Source organism: Triticum aestivum, chromosome 6D (genome assembly GCF_018294505.1).
Source record: "Triticum aestivum cultivar Chinese Spring chromosome 6D, IWGSC CS RefSeq v2.1, whole genome shotgun sequence".
Taxonomy (NCBI): domain Eukaryota; kingdom Viridiplantae; phylum Streptophyta; class Magnoliopsida; order Poales; family Poaceae; genus Triticum; species Triticum aestivum.
The window spans coordinates 107,289,060-107,300,095 of record NC_057811.1 but is presented as its reverse complement, the minus strand read 5'-3'; the positions used below and the strand labels follow the sequence as shown (position 1 = coordinate 107,300,095).

General features: G+C 39.4%; 1 protein-coding gene across 1 annotated transcript; it reads left to right on the top strand.

The window, feature by feature from the left end:
- Positions 1–580: 580 nt before the first annotated feature.
- Positions 581–10,742, top strand: LOC123143898 (translation factor GUF1 homolog, chloroplastic). Its single transcript, XM_044562893.1, has 23 exons — positions 581–889; positions 1,023–1,199; positions 1,455–1,541; positions 1,738–1,794; positions 1,942–2,007; positions 2,433–2,495; positions 2,629–2,673; positions 2,819–2,919; positions 3,050–3,146; positions 3,428–3,499; positions 4,648–4,802; positions 4,889–4,946; positions 5,795–5,875; positions 5,969–6,055; positions 6,420–6,491; positions 6,618–6,752; positions 7,382–7,455; positions 8,332–8,419; positions 9,094–9,171; positions 9,553–9,628; positions 9,845–9,885; positions 10,036–10,172; positions 10,277–10,742. Exons 1-22 carry the CDS (start codon positions 683–685, stop codon positions 10,129–10,131), a joined length of 2,013 nt encoding a protein of 670 aa, XP_044418828.1. The 5' UTR covers positions 581–682; the 3' UTR covers positions 10,132–10,172; positions 10,277–10,742.
- The last annotated feature ends 294 nt before the right edge of the window (positions 10,743–11,036 follow it).

The window sequence follows — 11,036 nt, the reverse complement described above, 5'->3', positions numbered from 1 at the left end:
GGTGCTATTAGGCCCACCCAGTCACTCCTTGGTGCGTCCCCTCCATTGCCAGCCACCCTCAGTGCAATTCATGTAGAACCATGGAACCGCCATGGTAGGATGAAGTGGATGCCCAGGAGCACGCCGATAGGCAGGAGGGGCACGTCCGCAATTCAACATTTTCACCATCCAAACATGATTCAGTATTGGTGTCTTCGTGGGATTCTAAATCCCGGATACACAAACATCCAAACACTAGACTTTGAACAGAACCTCGGTATCAATATCTTGGATATTTGGCATTGGAGCCAATGCAATGCCATGCCCATGAATGTCTACATCCAAACGAAACTTAAGATATACTGCTATCCAATATCCTGGTTTGATTAGCTAGTCCAATTCTAAAACTATATTTTCAAAATAAGCCAGGAACCTGTTAAAATTGTAAGCCTTTGCTGTAGGAGTATATTTCTTATCTGTTGATGAAAGAATTTTAAAAAAATATATTTGATTTAATACTTCCCATTTCAAAATAGATGACTCAACTTTATAAAATAGAAAAGTGGATACTAAAGGACCGTACAATTTGTTGTGTAGCAACCAAACATCCACAGCGTCTGTGGATAGACAGACGGCGGCAAGGCAAGGAAAGCCTTGCGGCCCAGAAGCGCCAACGCTTGCCCACCTCGGAGCTCCTCCTTCCATGGCCACCACCTCCGCCGTCTGCCGCCTCGCCGTCCTTACTCCGGCGCCGTCGCCGCTCGCCTCAGGGCGCCGCCGCCCTGCCGCACCCTTCTCCGCCGCCTCCCGCCCGCGCTCTCTCTCCGCCGCCTCCCGCGGCCGCGTCCTCTGCCTCGCCGCCTCCGCCCCCGCCTCCTCTACCGACGCCGGCCAGGACCGCCTCCAGAAGGTATCCGCCGCCTCCCTCGCGCAGCGCAACGCCCTGAGCTTTGTGTTCATCAGCAGTCGCGACATTGTACTTGTTTGGAGTTTGCGCGCACACTGAATTTTAACTGAAAGTAGCAATTTTCGATGTCTGGTAGGTCCCCATCACCAACATCAGGAACTTCTGCATCATCGCGCACATCGACCATGGGAAGTCGACGCTGGCGGATAAGCTCCTCGAGATGACAGGGACGGTGCAGAAGAGGGATATGAAACAGCAGTTCCTGGATAACATGGACCTGGAGAGGGAGAGGGGGATCACAATCAAACTGCAGGTACGTGAAATGACGGTGTAGTTGGTTAAACTCTCTGGACTCATGCTATATGTTCTCGTAAGTACTTTAGCCAAACATATTAACCCGGTGTAGATGTGGAGGCTACAGAGAAGAAATAAGACCAGATACTTGCTGTTAGCTGCTTGCCATATGAATGTTCTTGTGATTTTGTTAGCTTACGCTGTCATTTACTTGATCGTTTTGATGTGCATGTTCCTGCTTATGTACTGTCGCTCTAATCATTTGTTGTTTTAGGCAGCTCGGATGCGTTACGTCATGAACAATGAGCCTTACTGCCTGAACTTAATCGATACACCAGGTCATGTCGATTTCTCATATGAGGTATAGCATATTATGCTGCTTCCAGGCAGCGAAGATATTTTTTTCAAAGAAATACAGGCATATACATGAATGTTCCACCTCCACTGCAATTTGTACGGTCGTTTAGAGTTGTCTGAGATGGCACTCTGATACCTAGCATGCTTTTAAGATTTGGAGTTGGTTGAAACATCTGAGGAAGTGTCCTACTGTTTGCTAGGTCTCCCGATCTCTTGCTGCTTGTGAGGGTGCACTGCTGGTTGTTGATGCTTCTCAGGTGCAATATATATTTCCTTCCTGTAAGTTCAATAGTTATGTACTCGAAGACATTTACCTTTGCCTTCAGAGGCTGGCTAAATGGCATCACTAGCTTCCAGTACATCTTTTCCAAGACAGTTAAAAGATATCTGATGTGACAATGCAGGGTGTTGAAGCGCAGACCTTAGCAAATGTGTATCTTGCACTGGAAAGCAACCTCGAAATCATACCGGTTAGTTTGAGCTGTCAATTTCTTCACACAATAATGAGTTTTACATCTTATAGTTTTACAATTATTACCTTTCGCTGCTAACAAATCCATACATATTTCATTTGCCTGAGCATTTGAGACGCTAGAGTTATTTTGAGTGTTCTATGTGTGGCTTATTAGAATTGGGTGCAAATTTGAGTAAAGATGAGTATATTTCAGCCAATAATATACTGTTTGAGCAAGATGTTTCCCCCTTTCAGTCGGACAATAATGAAAAGTAGCTTTAAAATGGCTAAGCACTTGTTGCATTTTGCTCCGTGTAGATGAATATAAAGGATGGAAAAATCTCCCAAGTCTTTATGTGATCTCCCTACATTTTGGTGTGATGTCCTGTTATGGCTTCTCATTTTTGTGTATTTGACAGATGACTTTCTATTCTAGTTTAGGTTCTAAACAAAATTGATCTTCCTGGTGCTGAACCTGACCGCATCGCGCAAGAGATTGAAGAGGTATTCTTTGACGTTTGTTCTAACTTTATCCTGACAATTGCCGGAAACAATTTTAAATTGTTCATTTCCCAGTCGAAATTATGCCCCATCAGTTCTTAATAGTCTAATTCATCCTTGCCTTCTCTATTCTCAGATAATTGGCTTGGACTGCAGTAATGCAATTAGGTGTTCAGCAAAGGTTAGTTTTCGTTACCTTACTATTTTCTGTAGAGTTACTTACACAGTTGATGTACAATTTTATATAGAATCTATTATTCTCCTTTTGCAAACAGATATAATGATTTAACTTTTTTGTTGTCGTTGTTGTTATTGTGTGTCTATAGGAGGGCATAGGCATCATCGAAATACTAGATGCCATCGTGACCAAGGTCCCCCCACCAAAGGACACTTTAAAAAATCCTCTCAGGGCTCTTATATTTGACAGGTGCCCTTTAAGAACTCGATCAACTTAAAATTTTCTCCATGAATTTTTCGAGTGCCAAAGTTCGACAGCCAGACAACAATAATTGATTTATATAATAACTTTGGTCTAATGTTTATCTTTGCAATTTCAGCTATTATGATGCATACAGAGGTGTCATTGTGTATTTCCGAGTTATTGATGGCAGTATAAGGAAAGGGGACAAGATATGTTTTATGGCCAATAAAAAGGTAACTAAAGCAAAGCTGAAACCTTTCCAGTAAACTGCCATGTTCATCTCAAGGGACAATAATTTTCCAGAAAACATAATTACATTGGAGTGCACAATAGCACTTCTGTAAATTACCATCCAAAGTTTCTGTTCTAGTATACGATAACAAAATGACGCCATTAGTCTTTTACCACTTCTATGAAGTATTTCTCAATTATAATACCATTAGTTATTTTCCTCTGGAACCTTAGCTGTGCAGGGTATAGAATGTTATGCTGAGTATATTGTCAAAATAAACAGGAATATGTTGCTGATGAAATTGGTGTACTATCCCCCAATCAGATGGAAGCTGATGAACTGCATGCTGGCGAGGTAACTTTGCTAGTTAACTGTTTGACTGTCTCGTGGTATCAACTTTAGTTACCGAAATGGGGACTTCTATCATGTATTAATCCACGTCAGATTATTGGTCTAGTTCACCAAATATGCCATCTATACACCTTTGGCTTGAAGGAACTTTATAGGAATTTGTCAACCCCAATCCTATGATCCAGAGGGCTCTTATGGGGAAAAATCCCTACAGATTATAATCTTTCAAAATTTCTTCGAAAATCCTACAGTCCAAGAGTCTCTGAACAGTTCTGCACGTGTCTTGACTATACCTCGGGCAGGTTGCTGTTCCATTTGGACTCAGGTGAGCTCAAGATGACATGAATTAAGCTGTGCGTGGCAATATCAAATCTTACACTTTAAGGTCCCCTTTGGGTTGAAGGATTTTTCATAGGAATTTTGTAAGATTTCGGCCATCTGAATGTTTCCCATCCAGGACCTTTGGATAATAGGAATTAGAGCAGCCAATTTACTACTAATTGCTTTTCTACACCGTAAGTTCATAGGGTTCCTAGCAGGAGGTCAAATTTCATCAACAATTTCCTTTGTGTCTCACGTGCACCTTATTTCTCTCCAAATTCCTGTAAAATTCCTGTGAAGTATCCATATTCCCTTGTTTTGGTTCCTTTCTAGATGGCATGCAATCTCAATTCTACGTTTCTTATGTTCGTACGTTCTTAGAAAGCTGTGTTCCAGTGAGGCCTTTAAAGAAATCCTGTAGGATGTCAAAACGTAGGAATTTTCTTATGGAGGGACTCTGGATCAAAGGAATGAGATCATTGAAGTTCCTACGTATTGCTTTCATAAATCCCAACTCCATAGTAAATTAGAAATTCTAGCAAGAGGTGTTAGACCTTTAAAAGTTTTCCTTCGTGTCTTGCATGCACCTTCTTTCGCTCTCTTCAAATTCCTGTAAAATTCCTATGGAGCATCCAACAAGCTAGTTTTGCAAAATCACGTGTTTTTGTTTCATACATAATTCAGCAAACCAAGGATACCTAAATCCTACACTGCTCCTATTCCTGTGTTTTTATAATTCTGTATTCCAAAGAGGCCCAAATTCTATTCATAGTGAGTACTGCAATAATTCTGTCAAACCAAATTTCTTTATGTCTTGACCACTCCTTCAGGTCGGCTATCTCTCTGCTTCCATAAGATCAGTAGCAGATGCTAGGGTGGGTGATACAATTACCCATTTTGCAAAAAGAGCGGAATCTGCTTTACCAGGATATTCAGAAGCTACTCCAATGGTTTTCTGCGGCTTGTTTCCTTTAGAGGCAGATCAGTACTGTACTTTCTCCTTGAAATGAATTTCTTTTTTCACTGCAGAAGCATAATTTATCTTGTATTAAACATTCAAGTTGGCAATAGGTTTGAGGAGTTGCGGGAAGCATTGGGGAGACTTCAGCTAAATGATGCTGCCCTAAAGGTGGGATCCTTATCATGCCTATGAGCCATCCATGAAAGATCGTCAGATTAGCATGAGTGTATTGTTGAACTAATTTGGTTATTTTTGTTTTTAGTTTGAAGGTTCAGACTTCTTTTCTTAACCATATCCTGATATCGTAGTTCATCTGTATGATATCGTAGTTCATCTGTATGAACCTTCGAGAAAACTGATCTAATATAGTTCATACTAGATGCAACATGAAAGTAGACCATGATTGTTGTATACAGATTTGCATTGATATAACCAAAGTTTTGTTATTATTTTGCCGAGACCTGAAGGATTGGAGTATCACCAAAGAACTAGCTATGGACAGGGGTGCGTGGAAGCTTGCTATCCATGTGCCAGAGCCATGAGTTGGTCGCGAGATCTTATGGGTTTCACCTCTAGCCTACCCCAACTTGTTTGGGACTAAAGGCTTTGTTGTTGTTGTTGTTGTTATTATTTTGCCCCGCAGAAGGCATAGGAGTTCTAAGCAATTTATGACAGCTAAATTAACAATGAATATTTAGTTTATATACTGTCCCCTGATGTTAAAGAAAATGATTTAGTATTCTTGCATTAAAACATGAGCAAAAAAAAAGTAGTAAAGGCAGTGTCTTCATTTATGAATAGTTGATCAGTGTTCCATTTCTGCATGGTAAGAAAATAGTGTTAGTCTCCAATCTCATTTGTACAACATTTAGAAAAGATTGCAGAAAACACATAAAAAGTTGCAGTGCAATTATTCTCTAGGGCTCTGTAATCTGCGATGTTGAGTGTTGATGACCCATTAGCATTTTGTATTACGTTTATTAGCTTTGTGACATTTATCTTGGTTATTTGCGCAGTTTGAACCTGAATCTTCTAGTGCCATGGGGTTCGGATTTAGATGTGGGTTCCTTGGTCTTCTTCATATGGAAATCGTTCAGGTTTTGTACAATCTACTTAGCTCTTAACAATGCATCTCACATCACAACCATGCTGACTTGAATTTTGTACAATGTAATGTTCTGTATTTTCAGGAACGGCTTGAGAGAGAGTACAATTTGAACCTAATAATTACTGCACCCAGTGTGGTTTACCGTGTCAACTGTTCCAATAATGAAACTGTAAGTTCTATGACCGCTGAACTTCATTGTATTTTCTTGGGATCCATCTAGTGCTTTATTTGTATATGCAAGTTAACTCCCACTGTACTTGTTGGACATGAGATGGAACCCATTTCCAGCCATTTTAGATGTTTCTACCCTTTTCTTGCTTACTGCTGAAGAGTTCCTCAATGCTGCTGTTAAGCATATGAGCAAGCCATTGCAGGTTGCCTAAAGACCTAGCCACGGTTGCTAAATCTGACATCCTTTTAATAAAGTAAACAAAATGGTTATTGATCCTGATTGACTTGTAAACATGCCAGCTTTATTTATCTGGCAATGCACTGTTAATGTACACATATGCTTACTTACAGATGTCATGTAGGTTGAATGTTCAAATCCATCCTTGCTTCCAGAACCTGGTAAACGGAGGTCGATTGAAGAACCATATGTAAAGGTGGTTGTTGTATAAGTCTTCCACCATCCATTTGCAGTCATGTCCTTTTTTTTCCTGAACTTTGGAGGCACTGTATTCTACACGTTTTTTATTCTCCTATTTGGTATCCACTCTTCCCTGTTTCAGATTGAATTGTTAACACCAAAGGACTATATTGGCCCAATAATGGAGCTGGGTCAAGAGAGAAGAGGTGAATTCAAGGAAATGAACTACATTACAGAAAACAGGGCCAAACTTACTTATATGCTACCACTAGCAGAGGTATGCAGCAACTATTTTGACTACAAACATGTTCTGCCTGCTGTAACTTATCAAATTTAATCACTTGCATGAAGCAAATAAAAGGAACAACTATGAGAAGTTATGAGATGCATACCTCAATGCATCTGCAAAACATACAACATATTATCCAAAGATAAGTTTCAGTGGAGATGATGTAATTGTTTTATCAATATCGTGTAATTATCATATACTCCCTCCGATCCAAAATAAGCGTTGTGGTTTTAGTTCAAATTCAAACTAAAACCACGACATTTATTTTGGATCAGAGGGAGTACTAAGCATCACAGTCGCTAATCACTACTACCTTCATTCAAATGCAACCTTCCAACCTTATTCTTCATTTTATGCACCTCCTCGCGTCAAATAATTTTGTATCTGCTGCGGTTTCTGTAATATTGTTTGTGCTCGACTTTGTGAGAGGTTCTTCATAAGTATATGTCTTGACTTGATGTGTTCCAACAATGCCAATATACGAATCAGTCTTGTCTACTCTGGTGAATATACATGCATTATACTGAAGGCCCACTCGCTTGTTTTTTCAATTTAAGAAACCAATCCAGTTACTTGGTGGTCTTTCTATAAATATATTTTTTGTAACTGTTATGCAGATGGTTGGTGATTTCTTTGATCAACTGAAATCTCGAAGCAAAGGATATGCTAGCATGGAATATTCAGTTGTCGGGTACATATTTCCTCCCCAGTGTTATGTACTTTTAATTCCTGCTCTGTGTTACCCCATCCTATGAGGGTTTGCCGACAAATTGTGCATGCATTGTATATGTTAGCTTATTTCCCTAGAGCAATACAAGATTGCTCCTGCAACATATTCCACTAGCTTTCTACTCCAAGGCACTTCAATGATCATGATGTGGCAGTTGCTTATGTGAACATAATCTCTAGCAGTAACAATTGAGTTATGGAGTTTAATACTCTTTCCATTTATGTATACAAGGCCACTTCATTTTTCATGTCAAACTTGGACTTATAATTTTGGTCAACAAAATATGGGTTAAATGTCATACTCCCTCCATCCTGAATTACTTGTCGTAGAAATGGATAAAAACGGATGCATCTAGAACTAAAAATACGTCTAGATACATCCATTTCTACAACAAGTAATTTTGGACGGAGGGAGTACAAAATATGTCATCGGAAAGTTCTTTGAAATGTGCTTCCATTGACATACTTTTTGTGGCATATAACTCACATTTGTTGGTAAAATTAATGGTCAAAGTTAGACATAACATATGAAGTGGCCTTGTATATAGAAATGATGGGAGTATTTTATTTCACAATGTTCTCAAATAATATTACCTTTTATTGTACACATGTCTTGATAGGGGATGTATATATTACCAGTTTGAAGGTTAGACTTCTAGTTATACTGCGGGTCATAAAAGACCAGACAGAGGTCTCACATAAAAGATTGTTTGCACTTCAGATTCCAGCACCGTGGTTACTCGTATATTGTTCTAAACCTTAGCCATCTGTTGTTGCTTTTTAGTGTTCAATAGTTCCTTGTGCAAAATCAACTGATGTATATTTTCCTAATTTGCAGGTACAGGGTAAGTGACCTAGTAAAGCTGGACATACAAATCAATGGTGAGCCTGTGGAAGCATTGTCGACAATTGTACACAAAGAGAAGGTGCTTTACCTATTAAAGACACATGCTTGCTAGCTAGTACAACTGTACTCATATGTCCTTTAATTTTTCTCTCGAATATATAACCTTTTGATTTCTTTCTCAAACATATAACCTTTGTTGTTTTCCTTGACGTATAACCTTTGATTTGATCCATCATATATAGGATTCTTTTATCTGTGCAGACTCATTTGTGTTACTCTCTTCATGAGTCTTCGAAAGCTAGAGCTCTTGGTCTATGCACAATCATATTGTTGATAGATATAGCTCTAAAACCAGAGAGAGAATGTATGCTGTCTAGAAACACCTCCATGTGAACATACATTTATCGCAAACCGCAAAAGGATATTAAGAACCTGGAAAATACTCGCACATTTCAGTATGAAACCATACTTATTGCTAAAGATAAGATTATGTTAGGTTAGAATTAGTCTCATATTTGTCTTCCTTTTTTGTGTTCATGAACCCATATACTCTAGGGTCATCACCAAACCTTTGAACAGATGTTAAACATCAGATGTCCTCAGATCCTAACACCTAAATATTCAAGTTTACAGTTCACTCTTTGTTTGTGCAATGTATTCACTTCCTACTTGATTTTGGAAGCTACAACTTACGTTTACTGGTTGTTATGCAATAAGTTCTCAAGTGATCTCATATTTGGAATATTTTTCTAGGCATACACTGTTGGCAGAGCGCTCACCCAGAAGCTGAAAGAACTTATACCTCGGCAAATGTTTAAAATACCTATTCAAGTGAGCTTCATCTGTCTTGTTCTCACATATTTCTTGCAATATATCAGCATAGCAAGCTTGGGCAGACGATCATGGCAGACTGTAAGTTGTGGTCGGGGGTGCCTAACATGTTTCATCTACTTTTGGCAACCTATATCAAGAAAGAACATCAATCAAATTCTTTGTTAGTGAGTTGATTGTAATCACAAACTATGGAGGAACTGGGACCACCTCTGCCTTGACTTAGGTCTTAGGAGGGCCTAGGTCAGTTCTTTAAATCAGAAAAGTGCTACTTTAGTAGCTTGGTGGAAAGTAGGAGCAGCCATATGTTTCCAAAGAGTAATAACCACTCAATTAGTACTCCTGTTTATAGCAATCAGATGCTAATCAGCACCTTGACAGGCATGTATTGGTGCAAAGGTCATTGCAAGCGAAGCTCTATCAGCCATCAGGAAGGATGTCTTGTCAAAATGCTACGGTAAACTGAAATATTAAAACTTGTACTCTGACATTTTCATAAAGCCAATCAAATGCTGTGTTCCTTGTCTCATGTTCTTGATCCTGTGCACACTTATCTGAACATTTTTCTATTAGTTACTGCAATGGTCTATTTTCTTGAAAACAAAGATCGCTACACTTTGTCCTCACAGCTTGCAAAAGATTAGTCACACCACCTATTTTCTTTCACTTGCAGGGGGTGATATATCAAGGAAAAAGAAGTTGTTGAAAAAACAGGTAATTCTTCTTAGCGACTGTCTTACTTTGATCAAAATTAACTTTGGAGAATCTATTGATTGTGCTCAGCAGAAGTTAACTTCTTAAATTTTAAGAGGGCTTTCCTCTATAGTAGACAAGATAATATGTTTCTTCGACATTTGCTAACAGGCAGAAGGAAAGAAGAGAATGAAAGCAATCGGAAGGGTCGAAGTTCCTCAGGAGGCATTCATGGCTGTGCTGAAACTGGAAAAGGAGGTGCTTTGAGTTGTGAAAGACCTCCAGATTCTGTGTCATTTGGGTGAGCGGTGAGTATACCCGGAAGCTAATGTGTCTTGAGACAAAAAAAGCAGGCCAAAGGAACCAACCGAAGAACTGAGCTGCTAATCTTATTTATTTGTTGGCATGCCAGGTTATGAAGCTAAAAGATGCCGTGCAACTCAAGTGATCTGCCGGTCTGTGCAGTTATTTTTGTGTGTTGGTAAACGAATGATGTCAATCTCATCATGTAACCTGGCAAGGATGTGTCATTTTGGTATATCTTTTCACCGAGGATGGCAGCCAGGCCTGTAGTATCCTGTACAGAAAGGTTTGACTTCACAGAAGTTTTTTGGTTGGAAAACTTTGGACTTCACAGGATTATGCACACATAAACAAGATTATGCCGTGTTATTATACAACAACTTCACAGGATATGTTCTTTTTAATAGTAGTTGGAGCAAGATGCCCCAGGTAGAGCACACGTAGACAAGGTTTTGTAAGCATACGACCTGATGATTTGCAACCACTGCTCCATTCCAATTCTCCGTGTAATAGTAGTGACCTAAAACATATATATAGAGGGAGTATTAATTAGTCCATCCGTTTCATATTTTATACTACCTCCGTCCCAAAATAAGTTTTAGGGCAAACCTAGAACTGTAATTTAATATTCCCTCCGTCCCAATATAAGTGACTCAACTTTGTAATATTGGGACGGAGGGAATATTAAATTACAGTTCTAGGTTTGCCCTAAAACAAATTAATGGGTGTTGCTACTGAGACTGAACCAAGTCTTAGTCGAGTGATGTCAGTGTAGATGTGGTGCCATGAGCGGCACAATAGGGTGCTGCAACTGGTTGGACGAAATGATGCAAATGGTGATGGCAGATGTTGCGAGACGTGCTGTGAGC

What these genes read in the sequence shown, in the direction of transcription:
- LOC123143898 (XM_044562893.1), top strand. Translation starts at nt 683, where the DNA reads ATGGCCACCACCTCCGCCGTCTGCCGCCTCGCCGTCCTTACTCCGGCG. An exon ending in ACTGTTCCAATAATGAAACT is followed by an intron (nt 6,056 to 6,419) that starts GTAAGTTCTATG and finishes GATGTCATGTAG; the next exon opens with GTTGAATGTTCAAATCCATC. An exon ending in AGAAGTTGTTGAAAAAACAG is followed by an intron (nt 9,886 to 10,035) that starts GTAATTCTTCTT and finishes ATTTGCTAACAG; the next exon opens with GCAGAAGGAAAGAAGAGAAT.